Below are 26,490 nucleotides of genomic sequence, written 5' to 3'. Positions count from 1 at the left end.
AGGATCAGCCCAGGGAGGCTCAGGAGGCGGAGCCGAAGGAGGCGATGGCGTATAAGGCTCTGAAGGCGGAGCCGAGGGAGGCTTCGGAGGCGGAGCAGAGGGAGCCACTGGAGGCTGAGCCGGGAGAGGCTAGGGAGGTGGAGCCGAGTGAGGCTCGGGTGGCGGAGCCGTGGAAGGCGAAGCAGCGGAAGGTTCTGGAGGCGGAGCCGAGGGAGGTGGCGCCGTAGGAGGCTCTAGGGGCGGAGGCCTGGAAGGCTCAGGAGGCAGAGCTGTAGGAGGCTCGGGAGGCGGAGCCGTAGGAGGCTCGGGAGGCGGAGACCTGGAAGGCTCGGGAGGCGGAGACCTGGAAGGTGGCTCCATAGTATGCTCTGGAGGCGGAGCCCTGGGAGGCTCGAGCGGCGGAGCCAAGGAAGACTCGAGGGGCGGAGCCCTGAGAGGCTCGAGAGGCGGAGCCCTGGGTGGCTCAGGAGGCGGAGCCCTCGAAGGCTCGAGGGGCGGAGCCCTGGGTGGCTCGGGAGACTCGAGAGGCGGAGCCCTGGGTGGCTCGGGAGACTCGAGAGGCGGAGCCGTGGGAGGCTCGGGAGGCGGAGCCAAGGAAGACTCCAGGGGCGGAGCCCTGAGAGGCTCGAGAGGCGGAGCCCTGGGTGGCTCGGGAGACTCGAGAGGCAGAGCCCTGGGTGGCTCGGGAGACTCGAGAGGCGGAGCCCTGGGTGGCTCGAGCGGCGGAGCCAAGGAAGACTCGAGGGCGGAGCCCTGAGAGGCTTGAGAGGCGGAGCCCTGGGTGGCTCGGGAGACTCGAGAGGCGGAGCCCTGGGTAGCTCGGGAGACTCGAGAGGCGGAGCCCTGGGAGGCTCGAGCGGCGGAGCCAAGGAAGACTCGAGGGGTGGAGCCCTGAGAGGCTCGGAAGGCGGAGCCCTGGGTGGCTCGGGAGACTCGAGAGGCAGAGCCCTGGGTGGCTCGAGAGGCGGAGCCCTGGGAGGCTCGGGTGGCTCGAGAGGCAGAGCCCTGGGAGGCTCGGGAGGCGGAGCCCTGGGAGGCTCGGGAGGTGGAGCCCTGGATGGCTTAGGAGGCGGAGCCCTGGATGGCTCGAGAAGCGGAGTCCTGGGAGACTCGAGAGGCAGAGTCCTGGAAGGCTCGGTGGGCGCTGGCTCTTGGACGGGCACGGCCACTGGCGCTGGCTCTTGGACGGTCATGGCTACTGGCGCTGGCTCTTGGACGGTCATGGCTACTGGCGCTGGCTCAGGGACGGTCGAGGCTACAGGCGCTGGCTCAGGGACGGTCGAGGCTACAGGCGCTGGCTCACTGATGTCTGAGGCTACAGGCACTGGCTGGTTGACCGTGGCTGACGTGGACTCAGGCTCGCTGTCCGTGGCAGACGTGGGCTCAGGCTCGCTGGCCGTGGTAGGCGTGGGCTCAGGCTCGTAGACCGGGGCAGGCGTGGGCTCAGGCTCGCAGACCGGGGAAGGCGTGAGCTGGGGAGCGAAAGCCTTTCTTCTCCTCCTCCGGCGGACGAAGTTGGCCGCTGGCTCGCTGATCACGGCAGGCGTGGGGGTTGGCTTGCTGGAAGGTGGAGCAGGCAAAACAGGAACAGCCATGGACGACTGGAGGGTCACCACTGTGGGAGGAGAGGCAGGGTCCTCCTCAACAATGCTCCACGGTGAACGGCGAGCCGCATGCCAGCAGAGTCTCCTCCACGAAATCGCGGAGCGTCCAGCCGCGCATCGCCGGTGGCAACCGCTCCTCGAGCGAACTGTTCAGGTTGCCCCAGAAAAAGACCACCAGAGAGGAGTCCGGGAAGTCCGCGACACTCGCCAGCTCGAGGAAATCGCGGATGTGTTCTTCCACCGGACGGTCCTCTTGTTTGAGGCAGAGGAATTTGTAGTTCGCCTGTTGAACCGCTAGATCCATTTGTGGTCGATCGTTCTGTTACAAATGCAGACGAGGGCAGACGAGGAGTGGGGATCTAATTGCGGGTTCTTTTATTATTAATCAGAGTGAAGACAAACAAACAGGAACAAATGAAACATCCACGGTGGGAAAACAAAACCAAAACACGAAAAAACATCAAAAGAATAAACAGGCTGGGGAAACATCCACTACGGGCAAAGGTAACATAGAAACATCTGAGACATTCAAAACAGTGAAACATACACATCAACAATGATCAACAATGACTGAACAAAGAACCAGGGTTTAAATACAGAACAGGAACAAACAAGGGAATGAGGGACACCTGGAGGAAACAATCAGGGGAACACCAATCATAAAAATAAACTACAAAGGACTACAAAAACCAAACAGGAAACAGGAACTAAACTAAACTTCAACATAAAAGCACAAAAACAAAAGACAAACAGTGAACATGACACACATAGTGCCCTGTAGACATAAAGCAGAATTAAAAAAATAACCCTGAATTTCACATGAAGCCAGTGTAGAGACGCTAAAACAAGGGAAATGTGATTCCTCTCTACCGGCAAGGCGGGACTTCCTTTCTACATCCATTGACTGTTGGGTGCTAGAGTGTCTTTTATGGGTGTTCCAATTTCTCCCATTCATTTAAATAAAAGTGACTCATTTCTCTTCCTGCTAAATAGTCTCTTGCCTCACAATTTATAGAACTACAATGCCCATAATGCACTTCGTCACCTCCCCAAAGTTTGCACACAAAGCAGGGACAGTAGAGGTGTAAAAAAGCAAAGTGTAACTTTATTTAAAAAGTTATAACTCAAATATTATGGTCTAAAATAAAAATGATTGTGTACTAGTAATCTTATTACGTAACATGCGTTAAAAAAATAATACTACATTAAAATCAATGTTGTTGCTAATCATTAACATGTCAACATTAACATAAAAAAAATCCCATTAGAATTTAGTGTATGGAAAATAATAAATTTTTCATAATTAGAACAACAGTGGCATTATATAAACAAACTGGCATTTAATGGGTTAAAATCATGAATATGAATGAATATTTGATAGTTATGATCAGGACTGATGTTGGTTAAAAACATTAACTGATTGAAAATGGAAAATAATTAATATATAATATCTTTATGGCAGTTTTTTGACATGGGCAATTTTGTCCTCTAAAGACCTCTGAGTAACTTTTTTTTAAATTCATCTTCCTGGATGCCATAGCCATTAGGTCACAGGTCCCACCCTTCCCACCACGGTGTTGGGCTCCTTCCGGCTCCTTCCCCCCACATCCCCAGAGCTAGCCTTTGCCACCCAGGCCTGGTCTGTCGAGACCCCCGGCCTTCACTGCCACCCATCTGACAGATGTACAGTTTTTAAAAGCAGGTCTATTAAAAGCTTTTTATTCTATTTCTGAGTCTTAATGTATCTTAAACCTCCGTCATGATAGATTGACGAGCAGCTAAGTCCTCCCAAACATCACTGTAAGTGGTTGTTGCTAAGATTAGAGAAGCAGGATCTAATTGCAAGCTTTAATGAAGATGATAAAAGTGAAACAAATAAACGTGAACTCAGATAACAACAAACAAGAACTGACAAAGTGTACATATACAAAACCAGAGGGTATATATACACACAAGAGCTAATGAGGGAATGGAAAACAGGTGAGAATGATCGGGAACAGATGGCAGTGATGAAGGCAGAGCATACTGGAAACGTAGTCAGAGGAAACACTTCAAAATAAGAGTCCTTGGAAACACAATGGAGACAGACTGTGACAATTACAGTGCCCCTCATTTTTTTCCAATAAAAATCTTTGGTGAAATATGGTACTCCCTGCCTTGCGCTCTTCTGTCGATGTTGTTTCATGTCCGGAGCATAGTGTCTGGATCCTGACTTCCCATTCTACTTTGGATCTGAACACTCATGCCCCATGTCTTGTCCTTTATTAGCATGAGTGCGTTACGCTTATGTCATCTTGGTGGCATGCACTCGCGCCAATAGTTTGTGTCTGTCTCTCACGACCATGGGTGTGCTTCGCTTTGTGCTGTGCACCCGAGTCGGGATCGAGCACGTTAGTTCGGTCACTTTGTCAGGTTTCTTTGTGGCTGAACTCTCACACAGGTGTCCTGTCTCATTGTTTGGTGTTTGCCTCACGATGTTCACTCAGGCTTTGTCTATTGTGAGAATGCATGGCATTGCTTTGCTAGCATTGCCGTGTATTCTCTCGTCTTATCTGTCAGTTGGCATGAGTGCATGTTGCCTAAATGACATTTGTTTTGTAAGAAAATAAGATTTTTTTTTTCATTTGTTATGTTCATATGCATGATTTCTGTTGTATTTTGGAAAGTTAATGTACAAATGAATCGCGGTGAGTACAGTTGTTCTCACGTGGTGTGATTTGTTTCACGTGGACGCTGCGGTGAAGTACACCTTCCTGAAAAGATATATATGTATATTAGCAGCATAATATTGTTGAACATTGTAAAAATTATTTATTTACCGGATTGTGAAGATACTTATTGAATGTGATGTTATATTTGACTAAATGCAGTATATGTATGCATTTCTGGCCTTTTGAACAGGTCAGGGTTTTTTTTATCTTTGTTGATGGCGAGCCAACCCAATCAACACTGGAAAAGAAAGTCATCACTCAGGACCAAAACAGTATCTTGATTTCCTCTTTTCCTTGTACAAGGTTAAATAATTCCTGGATGGAGACTGGTTCTTTGTATACGGAATTTGGAACCGAGATGACTTCCGGTCATTTTGACGCTCTCGACAACTCTGGTCTGCACGCAGCATAACTCTCACTGTTCCCGAATCTTCCCCTCTTAGGAATGGAAGCGTGCTTTCTGTAAACTTTCAACCATATTTTTGGAAGCAAGTGCAGCCAAACCAGTGTTGTGGTGCTGTGGTATATGACCCCTAGCATCAGTATCGATGTAATGTCTCGTCAGTGTCAGGATATCACCTTCACCGTGCGTTCAGACCAGAGAAGTTCAGACAAAAAAAATTATCTCTGGCTGTCCTGCCAAAAACGCTATCGAACATTTGTGGACGCTCTGACGTAGTTGAAATATGCAGCAACGTTCGTTCGGAATGCTTGGTTTTGTGAACTATATTTAAAAGGGCCGCAAAACATCAAGACATGTCGACCAGTATATTTTTACCGACCTATCACAGGTAGCATATATCCTCATGAAATCTTTTGAATGTGAAAGTAAGAAATTGATCGATGGCAGAAATTATTTCAAATTATAGTTGTTTGTTACCAAAATAAACAAAAATAAAATACATTTGTAATAATAAGTGTGTTTCTGGTTGTTTAGTGCAATGAGTCAAATCAGTGTTTTGAGCAAATTAAAATTAGCATGCAATATATTATAAATATAATATTATATAAACCATAATATCCACTTCATCAACTCACCTGCTACGCCAACAAGTTGTGTTCTCTAGACGTCACTAGATTGGACACTTCTATATTCCAATAGGTTGCCGCCGAACCGCGCCAAAGCTCATTACCATAATGTTGCCCGCACTACACCTTTCCTCTGACGCCCACAACGCCCAAGACGCGGCGGCCACTGATGCACCGCTTCCTGCCGCCGAGAGACATTGGCTGCCATAGACAATGAATGACTTCCGGTCGATTTGACTCTCTCGAAGCTTCTGGTTTGAACGCACCATAGCTCTCAATGTGCTCCTCGATTGAGATGTCTGGATATCTGTCACCCATGTGAACAAAACTATGATGTGTCTCCAAACTTTCTCCGAAAATATGCCAAAATTTTCTATAATGTTTTTGTTTTCTTTTTCATCTTCTTGAAATGAGGTATCTGCTGGAATCACTATGATCATGGCATGAGGGAATTTCTTACACCCTGAAACAATCTGTAGAATTGCAGATACAACTAAATCTGTTTTTATTCTGATGCAAAATACAACCTGAAGTCAATCTATCTTCCATCTACCACACCAGAAGCTCTAAAGCACTTTTTGTTCTTGTTTCAAACACATCTCGGTTAAGGATGCTGTTATTCTGAACCATTTCCAGAAAGCATCCAACCTAGCAGAATTATTCTCAGATCTGGGAATGGATGCACATCTCCTAAAGACAGAAATACACAGCATTGTTTTCCAACATACTGGAGATGACATGATCACATGTGAAATCATTATGTAGCATCTGAAAGTTAATATACCCTGCAGTGTACATTTTCACACAGTTTTTAATTTTAGTCAAAATTTTTGTCTTTTGATGGAAATGTCAAAAATGTAAAATTTTGGTCAATATTTTCTCATGTCATATTTATTCATTTTAGTCTATTTTATTCTGACTAAAATGGCATGTAAGTTTAGTCAATAAAAATATATTTATTTGATGATAATGTGCAAAATGACAAAAACATCTTGGTTACTGTTGTAACCTCAATTCCCTGATGGAGGGAACCAGACATTGTAGTGACACTAGGGGTCTTGAGAGCCTTGGCTACCTCTTATCTTTGAATAAAGGCAAATTAGAATTAGCAAACAGAATTTGCATGCCCCTCCCACGAAATAACTAGCATGGGAGCAGGCCGTGCCAGCCACAGCCTCTTCTCTCTCTATGTTTTCTCTCCCCATCTATGTTCCCTCTCCCCATTGAGTGTTAGATGCGGCTGGGGCCATCTAATGCTATAACACGCGTTGGGGAAAGCATTCTTTTCCTATCCTATTCTTTCAGGGGGAAAAGATGCTGCGGAGACCATATCCTGCCCAGCAGGGGAGGTTAACATGTGGCAAAATACGTCACATGGGCTTACCAGCCACATATGGAGGTGGCATGGTGGTAGGTCCTGCCTCGAATGGAGACGTTAGTCCACCGACAGCGGGACCGTACCATGGAAAAAACACCACAGGAGATTATCAGATTAATCAGTACCTGTGGAGCACCTTTTCCAGTACAGGCAGGTCGGTACCTGCAATGGGTCTGGCTGTGAACTCCTCTGAATTCAGAGCCAGAGGGCTAGGGAGGAAGGACATCCAGGGTCCGTGACTTGTGGACTTGACTGGGGGAGTAGAGTGCACGTCTTCTCCTCAGGAGAGGGGAAAGGCACTATGCGCAAGCAATACACCCAGCCAGCTGTTCTATATTACCGAATTCTACAAAACACAAGACGAGACTGGCTCAACCCGGAGATTGTAAAAGCTTGCGAAGGTATTGGGTGTTGCCCAGCCCACCGCTCTGCAGATGTCTGCTAGAGAGGTGCCATTGGCCAGTGCCCACAAGGATACCACACTCCTCGTAGAGTGTGCTCGAACCCACAAGGGGGTGGGCAAGGTCTGGGTCTTGTAGGCCAATGCAATGGTGTCCACGATCCAGTGGGCAAGCCTCTGTTTTGAGACTGTCCACAAAAGCAGACAAAGAGCTGCTCAGAGCATCTAAAGCTCTGCGTGCGATCCAAATAGGTGTGCAAAGCACACACTGGACACAGCAACGCTAATGCTGGGTCTGTTCCTCCCGGGGCAGCACTTGCAGGTTCACTACCTGATCCCTGAAAGGGGTTGTAGGAACCTTGGGTACATAGCCCGGTCCAGGTCTCAGGATGACGTGAGAATCTGCCAGGCTGAACTCCAGGCAAGTGTCGATGACAGAGAATGCTTGCAGGTCTCCAACCCTCTTGATGTAAGTGAGCGCAATCAGGAGGGCCATCTTCAAGGAGAGGGCCTTAAGTTCGACTGACTCTAGCAGCTCAAACAGGGCTCTCCGAAGGCCTAAGTGGACCACGGAGAGATCCCATGAGGGGAACAGGCATGGCCTAGGAGGGTTCAGCCTCCGAGTGGCTCTAAGGAACTTGATGATCAGGTCGTGCTTCCCTAATGACTTACCGTCCACTGCGTCGTGGTGAGCCGCTATGGCAGCTACATAAATCTTCAAGGTGGAGGGGGACAGCCACCCCTCTAGCCTCTCCTGCAGGAATGAGAGCACTGACCTCACTGACCACCTCTGTCAGTTTTGCGAATAAGTGCCACTTTAGGGCATAAAGCTGCCTGGTAGAGGGAGCTCTGGCTTGAGAGATTGTGTCTACGATGGCTGGTGGCAGACTCCTTAGATCTTCTGCATCCTGTCCAAGGGCCACGTGGAGGTTCTAGAGGTCTGGGCACGGATGCCAGAAGGTGTCTCGTCCCTGAGAAAGAAGGTCCTTCCTCTGGGGAATCCGCCAGGGAGGTGCTGTTGTGAGGAGAGAGAGATCCGAGAACCAAAACTGAGTGGGCCAGTAAGGGGACACGAGAGTGGCTTGTTCCTCGTCCTCCCTGACCTTGCACAGGACTTGTGCAAGTAGGCTCACTGGAGGAAATGCATACTTGTGCAGCTCCCGGGGCCAGCTGTGTGCAAGCGCATCTGTGCTGAGGGGGGCTTCCGTCAGAGTACCAGAGTGGGCAGTGGGTGGATTCTCAGGAGGCAAACAGATCTACCTGTGATCTGCCGAACTGATCCCAAATCAGCCGAACCACCTGAGGGTGGAGTCTCCACTCTCCGCTGAGTGTTACCTGCCATGACAGCGTGTCTGCTGTGACGTTGAGTTTGCCCGGGATATGACTGGCACGCAGCTGCTGACTCCAAAGGAGGAGATGACGGGTGAGTTGTGACATGTGATGAGAGCGAATGCCGCCTTGGTGATTTATATACGCTACTGTTGCTGTGTTGTCTGAACGGATAAACACGTGCTTGCCACGGAAAGAAAGAAAGCTATGATGTGTGACCAGATTCTCCTACCAAATAGATTAATATGTTCCTCGATACATACTCTGTGTTCTTAAATAAAAGGCAAACTGATATCAATGTTGAATAAAAAAAAAATATATATTTTCCTGGAGGGCACTTGAAAAGTCCAGTCCCTTTTTCAGAACCGCTGGCATGTCTCTGAACTTGAACTCTCTAAACCAGCTTGGAATGTCAACAAAATGTACCTTCTTTCCAGTTACTTCACCGTGTCGCCCCACAGACATGAAATGAGATCAGTTAGATTCATGCTTATCATCTTCTATGAGGCTGTTAATGATGGACATTGTGTCCGAACCCCTGACACCCCAGAAAAATTACTCTGAGATCTAAAACAGACAAACAGAGGAGAAGAAAAGAGCAGTTTTAGTGTTACAGCCAGCTCGTTTAAGACCGCAACATAAAGGAAAGTCAGAAACAAAATGCAATTAAAAATTATTTTATTGTAAATTATTCAAATGAACATAAAGCAAATTGTCTAAGGGGTTTGAACATAAGAACTCACATCACACGGAGCTGGTAAGTGCAGGTGAGTATCAAGCAGAGTTGTGCAGAACCTACCTCAAACAGAGCATCCATCCATCCATCCATCTTCAACTGCTTATCCGAAGTCGGGTCGCGGGGGCAGCTGCTCCAGCAGGGGGCCCCAAACTTCCCTATCCCAACCCACATTAACCAGCTCTGACTGGGGGACCCGAGGCATTCCCAGGCCAGTGTGGAGATGTAATCTCTCCACCTAATCAGGGTCTTCCCCGAGGCCTCCTCCCAGCTGGACGTGCCTGAAACACCTCCCTAGGGAGGCGGCCAGGGTGCATCCTTACCAGATGCCCAAACCACCTCAACTGACTCCTTTCGACGCAAAGGAGCAGCGGCTCTACTCCGAGCTCCTCACGGATGACTGAGCTCCTCACCCTATCTCTAAGGGAGAAGCCTGCCACCCTTCTGAGAAACCCATTTCGGCCGCTTGTACTCGCGACCTAGTTCTTTCGGTCATGACCCAGCCTTCATGACCATAGGTGAGGGTATGAACAAAAATTGACCGGTAGATCGAGAGCTTTGCATTCCTGCTCAGCTCTCTTTTCGTAACAACGGTGCGATAGAGCGAGTGCAATACGGCCCCCGCTGCCCCGATTCTCCGGCCAACCTCCCGCTCCGTTGTCCCCTCACTCGTGAACAAGACCCCGAGGTACTTGAACTCCTTCACTTGGGGCAATACCTCCTTCCCTACCTGGAGTACGCACTTTTGCTCAAACAGAGCAAAGAAACAAAAAAATAGGTTACTTACTGTAAATACAACAAACCCCCAATCAAATCAATAAAACTATTTCTCCCCCAGTAAACCATATACTGTACTGAGCAGACAAAGAGAGAATAACAGGGTCGTAACAGTGATTAGTGGTTATGTAATCTTTCATGCTTCAAATAGTGCAAAACTGATATACGTCCTACATTTGGTCTCATAAGATACCTATATTACTTATTAAACCCCATCACATACAGAGGCCAGAATTGTTTTCCTTATGAATACTTAATATAGCCATGTGTTTAAATTCATCATCAAAAAGATTACCTTAATACTATTAAGTTACTAGTAAACACATCAAAATATTAACAACTGTCAGATATACTGTAAACTGTTGAAAAAATGCAGGCAAAACTGCTAAAAATAGATAGATTTCCCTTTGAAGGTCTCTACGTTGTTCTGTCTTTTCTGAGCACTGAAGTAAAGCAATTATTGTTAATAATTTGCACTTTACAAATTCATCCCGTTATTAATTTTATCTGACTCCAATTTTTAGTTGACCTCTAATTTAGATAAAAGCTCTAAATACTTTCTGATCATTCTTTTATTTTAATAATTTAAGTTATTGTTTACTCTGAATCCTCTTCTATTCATTTACCTTTTGATCAGTTTCTAATGAGATTCAAACTGATAGTCTTTAAGTGGCTTCCTCCTACATTAAAGCTTCAGTTATGATATCAATTATTCTTAAAATGGTATTCTCCTGCTCGGTTCCTCCAGAGCAGTTTCTCCTATTTTAAAGACCCAGTATTGATATAAATGATTTCAGAGGAATACAGAATAAATCAAAAAGTAACAATTTATGTGCCAGGTAGGATTTAAAACACAAGTTTTAAATCCTGTGGCGGACCAACAACTGGCTGACGACCTGAATGTGTTTTACTGCAGATTTGAAAGGCACGATTTCACACCCCACATGCACTCGGACCTTCATTTCACACAACCATTAACACCTCCTGCAACCCCCCTCCTCCCCCCTCCTGCTACACTACCTGCACTCAAGATCTGTGAGGACGATGTGTGCCGTGTCTTTCGGAAGCAAAGGACAAGGAAGGCTCCAGGACCAGATGGCATCTCACCAGCTTGCCTTCATTCCTGTGCTAACCAACAGGCCCCCATCTTCACTCAGATCTTCAATAGATCACTGGAGCAGTGTGAAGTCCCATGCTGCTTCAAGCGCTCAGTCATTATCCCGTCCCTAAGAAACCTAAAATCACAGGACTTAATGACTACAGACCTGTCAGCCCTGACATCTGTGGTCATGAAGTCATTTGAGAGACTGGTGTTGGCCCACCTGAAGGACATCACTGGATCCTTTCTGGACCCCCTTCAATTTGCTTATCGAGCAAACAGGTCTGTGGATGATGCAGTCAACATGGGTTTGCATCATATCCTGCAACATCTGGACAGACCGGGGACATACGTAAGGATCCTTTTTGTGGACTTCAGCTCGGCTTTCAACACAATCATACCAGATATACTCCGGACTAAGTTAAACCAACTCCCTGTTCCCACCTCTACCTGTCAGTGGATTACCAGCTTTCTGCCGGACAGGCAGCAGCTTGTGAGGCAGGGAAAATTCACTTCCACCACCTGTACCATCAGCACTGGTGCCCCCCAGGGATGTGTGCTCTCCCCACTACTCTTCTCCCTGTACACCAATGACTGCACCACCAAGGACCCCTCTGTCAAGCTCCTGAAGTTTGCAGGCGACACCACTGTCATCGGCCTCATCCGAGATGATGATGAGTCTGCATATAGAAAGGAGGTTGAGCGGCTGGCTGTCTGGTGCAGTCAAAACAACCTGGAGCTGAACACGCTCAAAACAGTGGAGATGATTGTGGACTTTAGGAGGAACACCCCAACATTGTCCCCCTCACCATTCTAAACAGCACTGTGGCAGCAGTGGAGTCATTCAGGTTCCTGGGCACTACCATCTCACAGGACCTGAAGTGGGAGATACACATCGACTCCATTGTGAAAAAGGCCCAGCAGAGGTTGTACTTCCTTAGCCAGCTGAGGAAGTTCAACCTGCCACCAGTGCTGCTGAAACAGTTCTACTCAGCAGTCATTGAGTCTGTCCTCTGCACTTCAATAACTGTCTGGTTTGGTGCAGCTACTGAAATCAGACATCAGAAGACTACAAAGGACAGTTAGGTCTGCTGAGAGGATTATTGGTTGCCCCCTGCCCCCTTCAAGAACTATACACTTCCAGAGTGAGTAAAAAGGCTGGTAAAATCACTCTGGACACCACTCACCCCGCCCACTACCTTTTTGAACTGTTGCCTTCTGGCCGGCGCTTCAGAGCACTGAGCACCAGAACCGTCAGACACAGGAACAGTTTTTTCCCTCAGGCCATCCATCTAATGAACAATTAAATTGCCCCATTGAGCAATAATTATGTGCAATACACAGTTTAATTTTAATTTAAATTTATATTATCCAACTTATCCACTTCTGCCATTACTTACATTGCTATGTACATAATATACTGTTTTTTGTTCTTTATATAACAGATTGTATTAGATTTGCACTACGTGTGTGTATGTGGGTATGTATGAAGGTGAGTGTATGTACGTATATGTATAATTATTTATTTTGTGTTCTTTTTTGTTTTTAATTACCTATGTCTTGCTGCTGTTTTTGGTATTGTTTGTATTGTTGTTGACTGGAAGCTCCTGTCACCTAGACAAATTCCTTGTATGTGTAAGCATACTTGGCAATAAAGCTGATTCTGATTCTGAAGTTAAAGAAACAAGTCAAAGAACATACCTGGCAGTTGAGAAGCTACATGTAATTGCAAAGGATGGGAAATCTGAATGCAGATTCCTATTATTACAGTTACACACATCGAGGTGTGGGATCATCTGACTACAGAGAACCTTGAGCTCTGGGCCACCCTTCCTTAAATATCCAGACAGAATACACATTGTTTACCAAATGGTATTATCCTTTGAGAATTTGGGGGTAAATGGGTTCTTGGCTTCCTGGTGTTAAACCTTCATGGAAGGGGATAGACCTCCAGAGTTATTCAGTATTTGGCAAAGACCTTATAACTTTGTTGTCATTACGTTTTATAAACCTGGGGACAAAACACTATACCAGATGCACTGAGACATTTTAAATTATACCAAACATGTTACAGTAGTTACATTATTTGTATACAACAGATATGGTATTTTGTTACATACAGATATTAGGTGAGTTTGAGGTGATTCTGAGCTGAAGGGGAATGGATGAGGAGGAGAGAGGAGAGAATGGGACAGATGTGGAAGGACAACAATGAGGTGTGAATTTGCAATCTTCGCTCAGTGGGGTGTGGTGCCTCAGGAAGAGTTGCTAATTGTGAGAAAGTTCATATGTTGATTTTCTCAGAGATCATACATTTGCTCTTTGCCTTTGAATGCAAACACATTGGCCACCTTACACTGTCCAAGATCAGTGAAAATCTCTGTAACAACCTGATTTGAAATCGTACTTATAGATTGCCTAATAGAACTGGATTGATCCATGTCATGTTTTTGTCCCATTTTCTCCAAAAGTTTAACAATTTAATTCAGAACATTGTGACAGTCTGACCAGGAGAAATACACAAGATGACCACAAAATACTGTAGTGCAGACAGAAAGTAAAAGAGTTTTGAACTTTTGTGTTCCCCTTCTGTCACACACTCGACGTTGTGTCGATGTAGTGACACTAGGGGTCGCTCTTGGAGCCCCAATCACCACAGATCTATGAGACAAGGCCAATGAGAATTGGCGAGTGGAATTTGCATGCCTCTCCCCTGGACATACGGGTATAAAAGGAGCTGAAATGCATCCACTTATTCAGATTTGTTCTTCGGAGCCAAGCGGTTGAGTCTCAGCAAGCTGAATTTCACTACCGGTCCATTCACCTATCAATCTCTATCTCCCCTGGGCGCTTCGACAGGTTTAAAATAGTGTCTTTTCTTAGCAAAAAGTATATTTTCCTCTATTAGAGCAAACACTTTGACGTGAAAGTCTTTTTAAAGATGCATCTTTTTAAAGATGCCCTCCGTCTCCGTGTAGTTTCTGGGTGCGGTCGTTACCTCGCCACCTCTGCAGGCCAAGATCACTGCCTGACATGTCTAAGCCATAATGACATTGAGGAAGCATTCATGGATAATTCATGTTCTCATTGCGAGAACATGACCATGGCAATGATGCGGTCGCGGCTTTCCTTCTTCCGGGGGAAAGCCACTTCAGTCAAGTCATTTTTATTTGTATAGCGCCTTTCACAACACACATCTTTTCAAAGCAGCTTTACAGAATATCAGACATTAACAGAAGATAAAACTGTAATGTCTATTATGTCTATGAGTCATCATTGTGTATTTTGATAAAATATGATTGAGAATTGTTTAAAAATAAGAAATTTAATAATAATTTTATTTATAACCCCAGTGAGCAAGACGAAGGTGTCTGTGGCAAGGAACACAAAACTCCATAAGATGTTGGTTAATGGAGAAAAATAACCTTGGGAGAAACCAGACTCACTGTGGGGGCCAGTTCTCCTCTGACAAATATCATGAATATAATGACAATATTACTTATGTATAGTTCAGGTCATGGTTTAAAACTAAGTGTTAAGGTTGTGTTGGCATCAGTTCATCCTCTGAAGTCCATGTAATAGTCTGAAGTGATGTTTGGCTGGCACCAGTTGCTATTAGTCATCATCACACAGCGACACGTAGCAGTGGAGTCCAACACGAAGCAGGAATGGAGCTTGATCCAGACGGTTCTGGTGACCTCAGGATAGGAGTCCCCAGGTTGAGACAGGGAAATAAATAAAATAATATTAGCATAGATGCCATTCAATTTATTGCAGACTTATAGATCATGATCACTGTTTCTGGTTCTGGCAGACCTAAATAAAACAGCCTAATTTTCAGTTGATGAATAAATTAGGTGCATGCCTGGCTAAATAGATGAGTCTTTAGTCTAGACTTAAACTGAGGGAGTGTGTCCATCGAGAGACAGATTATATTTTAGCTGCTTATTTTTAGAGGTTTTTGGTCCAATAATTAGTACCTCTGTTTTGTCGGAATTGAGTAGAAAGAATTTTCTGGCCATCCAATCTTTTATTTCATTGAAACACTCTGCTAATTTGGAGAATTGTGAAATCTCATCAGGTTTTTAATAAATATAAAGTTGGGTATCGTTGGCATTACCATGGAAATTTATCGCACAATTCCTGGTAATATCTCCCAGGGGAAGCATATACATGGAGAAAAGAGGCCCTAAAACTGATCTCTGTGGCAATCCATGTTTAACTTTTGTTTGGTTTGACAATTCCTCATTTACATAGACAAAGTGGTAGTGGTCTGATAAATAGGACCAAAACTATGCTACTGCAACTCCACAAATGCCAACATAATTATCTAGTCTATTCAAGAGAATGTCATGATCTATTGTGTCAAATGCAGCACTAAGATATAAAAGCACTAGAAGTGAAATGCAGCAGCGATCTGATGATGAGAGCAAGTCATTTATAACACTGATATTTGCAGTCTCTGCACTGTGAAGAGGCCTAAATCCTGAAATTGTTCATATACACTATTTCTCTGTAGAAATAAATGTATTTGGAAGTATACTAACTTTTCTAGTATATTCAACATAAAAGGGAGATTTGAAATTGGTCTATAATTAGCCAGTTCTCCAGGATGTGGCTTCTTAATAAGTGGTTTGATAACTGCCATTTTAAAGTTTCTTGGGATATGTCCTAAGGATAGTGAGGAGTTTAATAATATTAAGAAGAGGTTCTGAAATTATAGGAAATACCTCTTTTAAGAGCTTAGTTGGTATTGGATCTAACAAACATGTTGTTTGTTAGATCGATGTTTCGATTTTGTTAGCTCTTCGTGACCTATGACAGTGAAGGATTGAAGTTGCACATGAGGAAAATTATGAGACACTGTTTTCTGAAGTGCTATGACAGATGATTGCATTATTCCAATTTTATTTCTGATTATTTAAATTTTATCAGTAAATATTTCATGAAATCATTACTCTTGTGCTGCGACAGAATATCTGGTTCATGAGGCTTTCTTCCTGATCAATTTAGCCACAGTACCGAATAAACACCTAGGATAGTTGCGGTTATTTTTTATGAGTTTGCTAAAATATGCTGCAGCTACAGACACTATCCTTCCATGCACCACAAAATATTTCTAATTTTTTATTCTTCCTCTCGCACTCCATTTTCCGAGATGCTCTCTTGAGAGCATGAGTGTGATCATTTATCATCTATGTGAATGTTGAAGTCACCAAAAATTAAAGCTCTATCTACAGTAACTACAAAATCTGTTCACCAAGGAAATCAGAATAAGGCCCTGGTGATCTATATACTGTGCAAGGGTAAAAGACGAGAGTTTTTTCATTTATATCTGATGGTGTCACATTAAGCATTATTATTTCAAAAGACTTACATTTATATCCTGTCCTCTGAGTAACACTGTAATGTTGGAGTAACGAGGCAGACGAGGAGTTACGGATCCAAATGCAGCTGAGGCTTTATTTGAATAAACAGAAGAGAAACACAAACAAACAACCCACGATGGGGAAATAAAGCATAAAACAGTTAACTAAACCACGAAGGATCAAACGGAGAACTTGGGCAGGGAACACATACCGGGTTTACACCAAACAACGATCGACAAAGACAGAACAAAGACACGGGGTATAAATACACAAACATAGGATAGGTGGCCAATGAAAGAACAGAACTCAAATAGGATAACAAGGTGATTAACAGAAACCAAAGGCAAATTAACAAGTGCAGGTGTAAACAATGAACAGTGAGCACGAGCAGCTAACAGAGGGTTATGGAATCAAATCACGGGACTAAAGTGACAACTAAAAGAGATAAAGGAAAACAAGAGGGCAACAGTGAAACAAGACAGGGTGGACTATGGAGTTAAATAAGGGAACAAAGTGAAAACTAAGTGAAAAAGTGACAAGATGGAAAACAAGAGGGTAACAGAGAGACAAGACAGGGTAATCATTACATAGCCCCCCTTAAGGATCGGATTCCAGGCGATCAAAACAACAAAAAGACGAAAAAAGACCCACAAAGAAAAACCCAAATGAGGGGCACCAGGGGCAAACAGACAGAGACAAGTGGGCACATGGGCGGACCAGGGGAGTACACTGGGCAGGCAGGAAGTCCATGGGGGCCATTAGGCAGTCCAGGGAGGTGGAGAGGGTAGATAGATAGACCATGGAGGCCGAGAGGGCAGGCAAGCAGTCTATGGGGGTGTGTCAAGGGACCAGGGTCAGGTGGCCGTCAGAACAGAGGCCGGTTTAGATGGCCGGGGAGCTGGCCACTTGGCAAGGACAGGGACGGGTCGGGGGGCCTGGGAGGAGGCCACTGGGCAGGGACTGGGTCAGGAGGCCAGGGAAGAGGACTCAGGACAGGAACAGGGGCAGGAGGCCTGGGTGGAGGCCACAGGACAGGAACAGGGTCAGAAGCCCTGGGAGGAGGCCACAAGACAGGGACGGGTCAGGAGGCCTGGGAGGAGGCCACAGGACAGAGGCCAGCCGGTGGCCTGGGAGGTGGTCGTGGGCCAATGGCGGTTCAGGGGACCTGGGAGGTGTGGCCACTGGGGAGCTGGCGGAGCAGCGTGGCAGAGCCAAGGAGGACCTCTGAGTGCGGGACAGTCGAAGACTTGGGTGGCGGCGCCGCAGGAGGCATAGGCAGGGCCGCAGGAGACCCTGAGGGCGGAGCAGAGGCAGGCAGAGCCATGGTGTACCCTGTGGGCAGAGCAGTAGAAGGCTTGGGAGGCGGCCGTGGAAGGCTGGAGGCGGAGCCGAGGGAGGCTCGGGAGGTGGAGCAGGGGAGGCGATGGCGTAGAAGGCTCAGAAGAGCGGAGCTGAGGGAGGCTCAGGAGGCGAGGCCGAAGGAGGTTCTAGAGGCGAGCCCTAGAAGCTCTGGAGGCTCTGGAGCCGAGCAGTAGGAGGCTCGAGGCAAGCCCTGGAAAGCTCAGGAGGCGAGCAGAGGGAGGCTCTGGAGGCTCAGGAGGCGGAGCTGAGGCGGTGGCGCCGTGGAGCAGTTCTTGAGGCGGAGGCCTGGAAGGCTCGAGGGGCCAGAGCTGAGGAAGGCACAGGAGGCAGGAACCAAGGAAGGCTCAGGAGGCGGAGCAGCTGGAGGCTCTGAGGCCGAGGCAGTAGGAGGCTCTGGAGGAGGCTCGGAAGGCAGAGCCGTGGATGGCTCGAGAGGCTTGAAGGGTAGAGCCCTGGGAAGCTCGAGGGGCTTGAGAGGCGGAGCCCTGGAAGGCTTCGAGAGGCTTGGAGGAGCCCTGGAAGGCTCGAGAGGCTTGAGGCTGGCAGGAGCCCTGGAAGGCTCGAGAGGCTTGGAGGAGGCTCGAGGAGCCCTGGGAGGCTCGAGAGGCTTGAGAGGCTAGGAGCCCTGGGAGGCTCGAGAGGCTTGAGGGCTGAGGAGCCCTGGGAGGCTCGAGAGAGGCTTGAGGGGCGGAGCCCTGGGAGGCTCGAGAGGCTTGAGAGAGCCCTGGGAGGCTCGAGAGGCAGGAGCCCTGGGAGGCTCGAGAGGCTTGAGAGGCGGAGCTCTGGAAGGCCCGAGAGGCTTGAGAGCAGAGCGGAGCCCTGGAAGGCTCGAGAGGCTTGAGGGGCTGGAGCCCTGGAAGGCTCGAGAGGCGAGGCAGTAGGAGGCTCAAGAGGCTCTGGAGGCAGGAACAGTCAGAGGCTTGAGTGGATCGAGAGGCGGAGCAATCGGAGGCTCTGGAGCCGGGCAGTAGGAGGCCCGTGAGCGGAGTTGCAGGAGGCTCGAGAGGCTCTGGGGGTGGAGCCAGTAGGAGGCTTAGAGGGCGGAGCCCTGGTAGGCTCGAGAGGTTCAGGAGGTGGAGCCCTGGGAGGCTCGAGAGGCTTGAGGGCGGACCCCTGGTAGGTTCGAGAGCGAGTCCTGGAAGACTTCGAGAGGCGGAGCTCTGGAAGACTCGGGAGGCGAGCTCTGGAAGCTCGGAAGCTTCGGATGGCTGAGCTCTGGAAAGCTCGAGAAGCTTCGGATGGCTGAGCTCTGGAAAGCTCGGGAAACTTCGGATGGCTGAGCTCTGGAAGCTCGGGAAACTTCGGATGGCTGAGCTCTGGAAGCTTCGGGAAACTTCGGATGGCTGAGCTCTGGAAAGCTCGGGAAACTTCGGATGGCTGAGCTCTGGAAGCTCGGGAAACTTCGGATGGCTGAGCTCTGGAAGCTTCGGGAAGCTTCGGATGGCTGAGCTCTGGAAGCTCGGGAAACTTCGGATGGCTGAGCTCTGGAAGCTCGGGAGGAGGAGCCCTGGAAGGCTCGAGAGCGCTGGCTCTTGGGCAGTCCACGGCCATTGGCACTGGCACTGGCTCAGGGACGGTCGAGGCCACAGGCTGGCTCAGGGACGGTCAGGCCACAGGCTGGCTCAGGGGCGGTCGAGGCCACAGGCTGGCTCAGGGACGGTCGAGGCCACAGGCTGGCTCAGGGACGGTCGAGGCCACAGGCTGGCTCAGGGGCGGTCGAGGCCACAGGCGCTGGCTCAGGGGCGGTCGAGGCCACAGGCTGGCTCAGGGGCGGTCGAGGCCACAGGCTGGCTCAGGGGCGGTCGAGGCCACAGAGCTGGCTCAGGGACGGTCGAGGCTACAGCGCTGGCTCAGGGGCGGTCGAGGCCACAGGCTGGCTCAGGGGCGGTCGAGGCTACAGCGCTGGCTCAGGGGCCGGTCGAGGCCACAGGCTGGCTCAGGGGCGGTCGAGGCTACAGGCGCTGGCTCAGGGGCGGTCGAGGCCACAGGCGCTGGCTCAGGGGCGGTCGAGGCTACAGGCGCTGGCTCAGGGGCGGTCGAGGCTACAGGCGCTGGCTCAGGGGCGGTTGAGGCTGCGGCGCTGGCTCAGTGGCGGTTGAGGCTTGCGGCACTGGCTCATTGGCGTCTGAGGCTACAGGCTCTGGCTGGGTTACCGTGGTTGGCGAGGATTCGGGCTCGCTCACAGTGACATCTCGGGTGCTCTAGCTCAGCTCACCGTGACATGCGTGGGCTCTAGCTCAGCTCACCGTGACATCGCGGGGCTCTAGCTCGCTCACCGTGACATCGCGGGGCTCTAGCTCGCTCACCGTGACATCGCGGGGCTCTAGCTCGCTCACCGTGACATCGCGGGGCTCTAGCTCAGCTCACCGTGACATCGCGGGGCTCAGGCTCGCAGACCGGGGCTGGCGCGGGCGGAGGCGGAAGCCCGTCTTCTTTCCCTCCTCGGGCAGGCGCAGTGGGCGCGCTGGCTCATGGAAGGCGACTGGCGTGGGGGCAGGCTTCGCTGACAGGTGGGGCTGGTGTGACAGGGTGCGGTGAGCTGCAGCTAGTAGGGTCATCTCCAGGTAGTCGCGGAGAGTGCTGCGGGCGTTGCCTGTGGCACCTGCTCCCTCAGCGAGGGATTTAAGCTATCCCTGAAGAAGACCATCAAGCGCAGAGTCCGGGAAGTCAGTAGCGTTGGCCAGGAGGAGGAAGTAGCGGCGTGGTCTGGCGGGTAGTGCTCTTGCTGCAAATTGAGCAGCCGACATTTGGCTCGGATAGCTGCTGGATCCATGTGCGGTCGATCGTTCTGTAATGTTGGAGTAGCGAGGCAGGCGAGGAGTTACGGATCCAAAGCGCAGCTGAGGCTTTATTTGAATAAACAGAAGAGAAACACAAACAAACAACCCACGATGGGGAAATAAAGCATAAAACAGTTAACTAAAACACGAAGGATCAAGCGGAGAACTTGGGCAGGGAACACATACCGGGTTTACACCAAACAACGATCGACAAAGACAGAACAAAGACACGGGGTATAAATACACAAACATAGGATAGGTGGCCAATGAAAGAACAGAACTCAAACAGGATAACAAGGTGATTAACAGAAACCAAAGGCAAATTAACAAGTGCAGGTGTAAACAATGAACAGTGAGCACGAACGCTAACAGAGGGTTATGGAATCAAATACGGGACTAAAGTGACAACTAAAAGAGATAAGGAAAACAAGAGGGCAACAGTGAAACAAGACAGGGTGGACTATGGAGTTAAATAAGGGAACAAAGTGAAAACTAAGTGAAAAAGTGACAAGATGGAAAACAAGAGGGTAACAGAGAGACAAGACAGGGTAATCATTACAAACACTAAAAACTTCACTGTAAATTGTAGCAAGACCTCCTCCTCGCCCTTCAGACGAGGCTCATGTTTATAACAATAACCTTGGGGAGTAGATTCATTTAAACTTATTTATTCATCTGGTTTAAGCCAGGTTTGAGTGAAACAGAGCACATCCAAACTATGATCTGTAATAACTGAATTTTCAATTAGTGCTTTGGAAGAAAGAGATCTGTGTGATGTCTCAAGGCAGCTAGCAGATGTTCTTGACCTGGGCCCCAGTTAGTCCCAGTTAGTCAAATACTATAATTATTAAGACTAAGAGCTAAATTACTAGAGAGGAGAGTGGCACCTTCCCTGGAGGGATTGACTCAGTCTCTTTTTAGCCCAAAAAATCTTCCAATTGTCTATAAATCTTATTCCATTCTCCAGACACCACTCAGACATCCAGCCATTCAGTGACACTAATCTACTATAAACCTCATCACCACGACAAACAGGGAGGGGACCAGTGCATATTACAGTGTCTGACATCGTTTTTGCAAATTCTCAAACCTCTTTAACATTATCTTTAGTGATCTCCGACTGGCGAAGCCGGACATCATTAGTGCCGACATGAATATCAATTTTAGAAAATCTCCGTTTAGCATTAGTCATCACTTGTAAATTTGATTTGATGTCAGACGCTCTGACACCCAAAATGCATTTAACAATAGTGGATGCAGTTTCTATTTCCACGTTCCTTACAATAGAATCACCAATAAAAAGGGCACTTTCGACATGATTCTCAGTGGTTGCATCATTGTGTGGGGAGAATTGATTGGAAATCCTAACAGGAACGGGAGAGTGGTGTCGCTTTGCTGATCGAGTATGCCACCAAGATGTCACCCAAACGCCCTGCTGCGGGGGCACTACAGCCGGAACCAAAGTGTGTGCATTGCTCTCTGTACTACCCGCATTGACCTCCACTAACGTTCAGATGTGTGTTTCTAACTCATTAACCTTCTCTGCCACTTGTTCAGCCCTTGGATAGACCTTGCGTTTCTGCGGGCAGGAGTCCCCCTACAGCAAGTGTCCAGGCGCGTCGTGGTTGCGACAGATGCCTCCAAGTCAGGCTGGGGTGCCATGTGCAGTGGGCATGCAGCCGTCAGATCCTGGACAGGACCGTGGCTGCATTGGTACATCAACTGCCTCGAGTTGCTGGCAATACAGCTCACCCTGCGGAGGCTATTGCTGTTGATACAGGGCAAGGACGTGTTGTCTGGACAGACAACACAGCGACAGTAGCGTATATAAACCGCCAAGGCGGCTTACGTTCTTGTCGTATGTCACAACTCGCCCGCCATCTCGTCCTCTGGAGTCAACTGAGATCGCTGTGGGCCACTTACATCCATGGCAACCTCAATGCCACAGTGGACAAGCTGTCATGGCAGGTGACGCTCAGGGGAGAGTGGAGACTCCACCCCAAGTTGATTCAGCTGCCCTTCGGGGCAGGATGTGGTCTCCGCTGGGTCTTTTCCCCCTGACAGAATAGGAAGAAAACCTTCCCCGGTGCATATAATGAGCGTTAAATTCCCCCAGCCGAATAACTAACACTCTGTGGAGAGAAAATATATAGAGAAAAGGCCGCGGCTAGCTCAGCCTGCTCCCATAATAGATATACCCCCCCCCCACACACACACACCCCGTTCAATTATCCATTTCTTCTTTATTTCACGTCTCTAAGCTAAAATGCATGATAAGCTCAAGGCCTAATTTTCATATTGTGTCCTGTATCATCATGCTTTTTTATTTCAGACACACTTGAGATATTTAAAAATGGTTTATTGCTTTCTATATTAATTCCATATTCAGTGACAGATGTGCATTTATAATCATTTTACAACAGCATCTAATGTTGCTCGTACAGACAGAACTCTTTTATTAAATGAGATTTTGTGCACTGTTGATCATTTTAACATTTCATGATTATCATCATAATTTTTACCCTTAAAGATGCACTGAATTTACATTTCTAAACATATTCTGTAATTGTAAGATATTGATTTATAAGGTAAATGATTACAAAAATATATAGTCATTCTATGGGCCTATAAAGTTAGAGTAAACATTTCTTAAGAACACATTTCTAAAATGTAGCAATTTAACATTTCATTCATGAATGTATACGATAATGAATATGAAGTAAAATAATTGTACACATGTATAATTTTTTCAAGGAGAAAATATTTGTACTTTTTACAGGCACTGATCACGTGACTGAACTGTTGATAATGTGATTTGATGTTAAGCTTGTGAAAGTGTCTCTGTATCTTCTGATGTCTCTCTATTCTGTGAATCTTCAGTTGGATCACTGAGATTAGAGATTGATTCATATGCAGATTCCTCACAACTTTGAAGCCACTTCCGCACCTCACGCTTTGATCTTTGGATCCCATTTTCATCTGTAGATATTATGAGTTGAAAAAAGTGAGTGTGAGTTTGGTGAAAGATAAATTCTATAATTCAAGCAGTGAAAATACCATTTCTTCTGTATCAGTTCAATAACTCACCACATGATACTTTAGAAATCTGCAAAATATTGAAGAGTCCCTCCATTAAAATGGCTTCCCATCTGTTTCCTTCCCTTTTAATCTGATCCTGGAGTTTCTCTTGAACTGAAAGAGTAATGTAATATTAAACTCAATGAACAATATGCATAAATTCAACTCTTGAAACTACAATCAGATATAATGTAAAACTACACTTACTGATCTCCTGTTGATGTTTGATGATCTGTGTTTCAGAAGGATTATTTGATTCATCCTCTTTAACTGTAAATAAAACACAATATTACTGGAACTGAAAAAGACTGAGAACGCGAAACTCATTTTAAGATTAATAGCTTACATTCTGGAGGTTCTGGCATGCTAATCTGGCTTGCAACATCAATATCTTCAGTAAAATCCTTCAATATTTCTTTTGTGGTATTTTTTATTCCCTTCAACCTGTTCTTCAAATCCTCATTTATTAATTTCATCACATGTTGAGTGTCCAGATTGATTTCCTCCTCTGAATCCAGATCTTGTTGTGTGTCAGTCTCATGAAGATTCATTTCTGCAGCACAGCCAGTGTCGAGACTGAACACACATTTTTCTGCCACCATCTGATCAATCTTCTGGAGCAGCTGTGTGACTTGATCTCGATTCTTCCTGTCTGTGTTGTCAAAGACGTGATATCTGTTCCCACATTTCTCAATCAGCCACTGGAGTGCGTCTCCTTCACTCTCAATGTGCTCCTCGATTGAGATGTCTGGAAATCTGTCACCCCATGTGAACAAAACTATGGTGTGTCTCCAGACTTCCTCTCCGAGAACAGACAGATTTTCTTCAATGATTCTCTTTTGTTCTTTCTTAAATGAAGTGTCTCCAGGAATCACTAATATTACTGCATGGGGAAATGTTCCACTTTCTGAAACACTCTCTAGAAGTGATGTCTGGATAAACTCTGGATTGAATTGGGTTGAAACATACTTCCACCAGCCTGGTGTGTCCATCACCGTTATCTTCCTTCCATTCACATCACCAGAACCTTCTACATATGATTTTATTTTTCCTGCTTTAAATACATCATCATTCAAGATGGTGTTTCCTGCTAAACCTTTCCCAGCAAGGATCCAACCCACCAGAACAAGTCTCAGTGATCGGAGTGGAAACACGTCACCTTCGGAGAAAATGTGTCATGATTATAAAGATTGATCATTCCAAACTATTCATTCATCACTAATATAACTGTAATTGACTTTTACCTTTTTCTTTCAGCTGTTCTGTTTTTTCCTGCACCATTGTTTGTCTGGCTTTTGCTCTCTCTTGAATTTCTTCTCTCTTTTTCTTCACCTCAAGTAGTTTTTCATCATCAGTTTCAAAGTGTTTGCCATTGTTTACAGTCACAACACCATCAATCTTCACGAGCAGTTCTTCAACTCCATTACCTTTATTGTCAATATCAAAGATGTGGTATCTGTGTCCACATCTCTGGATGATCTGCTGCAGATCTTCTCCTTGATTCTGTATGTGCTGCTCAATGGATTCATCTTTCAGTGAAACTGTTCGTGTAAAGAGCACTATGACGTGTGACCAGATTCGCTCTCCAAAGAGACCAAGATGTTCCTCAATACTGTTTCTTTGTTCTTGAGTAAAAGGCAAACTGAGATCAACGACCAGCAGAAAAGCATGAGGTCCTGGTGGACACAGGAAGACACTGCACACCAGTTCCTGTTTGATCACTTCTCGTGAGTCTTGTATGCCAAATATCTTCCACCAGTAGGGTGTGTTAATCAGAGCGATCTTCCGTCCATTCACGTCACCGTCTCTCCTCACAGACTTCACAAAACTTTTCTTAGACTCAACTTCATCACCTAAAATACTGTTTATCACTGATGTTTTTTCAGAGGACTGGTGACCCAGAACAACCATTCTTAGCTCTGAAAAGATGAAGAATGAGAAGAGAAAACAGTTGGTACAAATAAACTCTGTTGTAAATTTTTCATCTCAGTTTTATATATATATATATATATATATATATATTTTATTTTATTTTTATTTTTTAAACCAAGAATATATTAAGAAAGAAACACTCATTCTTGTTACCTAAAAACAAAGAAAGATTTTCTGCAACAGCATCTAGTGATTTAGTTTCTATTTATTTTACAGCAGTCAGTGCATGTATAACATGTCTAACAAACATAGAAAATAAATCAAATGAAAGTGACATTTGATATCTTGACAAATTGTCAGTGAACTTTACCTTGATCCATTTTCTTGCCGAATGTTGGCTTCTACGCTCTCCAGACTAACACTTTTAATTCCTGGCAGAAAAATCAAACAAATCCAGACGATGGACAACTGTATATGCCGACTAAACATACCGATACACAGATGAAATGAAGCGAAAGACTTTAGCACTGGCTTTAGATACTCTTTCAAACCAGAATATCAGGTCAGTCTTGCTGCTGAGATGACAGTGATTAGAAGGAACATTCCCTCCCGTTCAAACATGATCAACAATCTGACAAACAAAAATGTTTTGAATAAATAACAGCTTATTTTTTTCGTTAATAACAAGGAGAAATCAATTATAACTGAGGGAGAATGCAAATACATTTAATTTTCCTTAGGAATACTAATAAATAGCAGTGCTCAGTAGATGACTAAGATTGATTTGTAAAGTACTAAATGTATTAGCAACAGTACAGATTTGTTGACATGATGATAAACTGGGTTTGCATACTGTAGTATTCTGTGTTTCTGGAAAATACTGTTTTCAATATATTCTAAAACCTTATGATCACTTTGTGTGATGAACAGACAAAAATGTAAGTTTTAAATTCAACATCCAATCAA

At 46.4% G+C, this 26,490-nt stretch overlaps 2 protein-coding genes across 6 annotated transcripts in view; both read right to left on the bottom strand.

Moving 5' to 3' along the window:
- The window catches only part of LOC127625919 (GTPase IMAP family member 8-like), an 83,393-nt gene that overhangs the window by 31,127 nt on the left and 25,776 nt on the right, over positions 1-26,490 (bottom strand). The gene's annotated exons all lie outside the window — the stretch shown is intronic.
- Positions 22,919-26,031, bottom strand: LOC127625918 (GTPase IMAP family member 8-like). The gene is made up of 6 exons (XM_052101375.1): positions 25,895-26,031; positions 24,897-25,571; positions 23,999-24,811; positions 23,860-23,922; positions 23,662-23,766; positions 22,919-23,553 (listed from the first exon to the last, which is right to left on the bottom strand). The coding sequence occupies exons 1-6, from the start codon at positions 25,902-25,904 to the stop codon at positions 23,396-23,398; spliced, it is 1,824 nt and encodes a 607-aa protein (XP_051957335.1). The 5' UTR covers positions 25,905-26,031; the 3' UTR covers positions 22,919-23,395.

Source organism: Xyrauchen texanus, chromosome 32 (genome assembly GCF_025860055.1).
Source record: "Xyrauchen texanus isolate HMW12.3.18 chromosome 32, RBS_HiC_50CHRs, whole genome shotgun sequence".
NCBI classification, from domain to species: Eukaryota; Metazoa; Chordata; class Actinopteri; order Cypriniformes; family Catostomidae; genus Xyrauchen; species Xyrauchen texanus.
This window is presented reverse-complemented; position numbering and strand designations above follow the sequence as displayed.

Coding starts and splice junctions, on each gene's coding strand:
- LOC127625918 (XM_052101375.1), bottom strand. Junction 23,923..23,998: donor CATGCCAGAACCTCCAGAAT/GTAAGCTATTAA, acceptor TTTTATTTACAG/TTAAAGAGGATGAATCAAAT. Junction 23,767..23,859: donor CAAACATCAACAGGAGATCA/GTAAGTGTAGTT, acceptor TTACTCTTTCAG/TTCAAGAGAAACTCCAGGAT.